At 39.6% G+C, this 1,682-nt stretch overlaps 1 protein-coding gene across 1 annotated transcript in view; it reads right to left on the bottom strand.

The window, feature by feature from the left end:
- The window catches only part of cdc73 (cell division cycle 73, Paf1/RNA polymerase II complex component, homolog (S. cerevisiae)), a 57,861-nt gene that overhangs the window by 11,454 nt on the left and 44,725 nt on the right, over positions 1-1,682 (bottom strand). The window contains exon 14 of the mRNA XM_014021712.1: positions 1,182-1,343. Within this exon, the coding sequence (XP_013877166.1) occupies positions 1,182-1,343 (162 nt within the window). The remainder of the gene's footprint in view (positions 1-1,181; positions 1,344-1,682) is intronic.

The following is a 1,682-nucleotide window of genomic DNA, read 5'->3' as shown; positions in this document are numbered from 1 at the left end:
TGAAGGATTGTGTTTAAAAAAGGCTTTAGTTCCTCACATTTTTATGCAATCATTTTGTTCAACCCACTGAATTAAAGCTGAAAGTCTGAACTTCAACTGCATCTGAATTGTTTTGTTTAAAATTCATTGTGGTCTAGAACCAAAATTAGAAAAACACCGTCTCTGTCCAAATATATAGGGACCTAACTGCATATCATCATGAAACCACCGTTAAACGAGCTGCACAGTCTTAATAACAACATAAGAACACCATCTTTATTTCCTGGTCTGTGCAGTCCTGGCCCTGTCATTTCTGTCCAATGGGAGCAATGACGGTCACCGTATGGCWTTGTTTATAAATTATAGTCTGCTTGCAAAAAGCACAATGTGAATGCAAACCACATCAAAGGAAACCCTAAACATAAGTTTAACAACTTAGCTAAGAAATTTTTGCTGCAATGAGATGTTAAATAAAATGCAGCAACAAGAACTGATACTGGAGCTAAACCCAAATTATTAATGTTCTTATTTATTTACATTTAACATTTMTAACTGTAACGTTGTTCCTCCAGTGAAAAGACAAGTGAATACATGTCCCAACACATYAAAGGCACGTCATGTAAAAACTTCATCATGGTAATGGGTCATAAGTCTGAAGACTGGACCGTCTCATTTCACAGCAGTGTTATGCAGCCTGCGTGGACTGTGAAGGGTGTGGCCTCTGTGGGCAGTGGTCTAGGTAGGCTGCAGCCCCTGAATTGAGACCACAGAAGCCTGGGTTTGGTTTAGGCAAYRAGACGATACTGTCCCCAGAGGTTCTGTTTGTGTATCCCAGCTACACAAACATTTCTATGAACCATCCAATCATAGCTCTGAATGTGACCGTCAGCAATTACAAGTTTATGGTGACTTTTTAGTGATTAAATGCGATGAATGAGCTGAATGTTAAGTGTTGAATTTCTTTTTTAGTAAACTCAGCTTTACAACAGTCATTATAAAAAAGTCATGAGCTTAGATTAACAAGACAATAATATTTTTTAATGATTTTAGCACTGTCTGCAACATAAAACAGGCAGTATTCGAAGCAAGTCGATTTCTGGCTCGTACAGCTTCCTGTTTTGAAGAAACCTCACTGCTGGACTCAAACCKTCCTCTGAACAGCAGGTTTCTGTTTGGAACTACGTTATTAATGAAACGCTCACCAGTCCTGCGGAGCCAGCTTGAGCGGCTGGTCGATGACTCGATACGGAACCGTGACGCTCAGCGTTGCTCCGCCGGGCTGGACCTGATTTTTGCGCCTCTGAAGCAGAACCTCGTTGTCCCGCTGGAAACCCTGCTGCTTCTTCTCTTCAGAGGTGACAAACCTGAGATTCAAACAGTTTTCAATTCACAACGTCCAACTCTCATTTCAACCAGAACAAGTGGCTTTAATGTAGACATTAACCTCACCTAAGATTTTAGATAAATAACAGCTTTTAAAATAAAATAACATTTCAGGTTGTTTTCCACTGAATGTGTGATTAAAGCAGGAAGAACCAACACTGAACATGTGCTGATAAAACATTCAAGTCTAGCTTCAAAGTGGCTGCACGGCCGCATATCTCCTGCTTTCTGCTCGTAGTATTTACCGTATTTATTCATGTATAATACGACCCCTCCTATTTTGAGCTTAAAAAACATAAAAAAAATTTAATCCTCAAACT

This window comes from Austrofundulus limnaeus, unplaced genomic scaffold, assembly GCF_001266775.1.
Source record: "Austrofundulus limnaeus strain Quisiro unplaced genomic scaffold, Austrofundulus_limnaeus-1.0 Scaffold302, whole genome shotgun sequence".
In the NCBI taxonomy this organism is placed as follows: Eukaryota; Metazoa; Chordata; class Actinopteri; order Cyprinodontiformes; family Rivulidae; genus Austrofundulus; species Austrofundulus limnaeus.
This window is presented reverse-complemented; position numbering and strand designations above follow the sequence as displayed.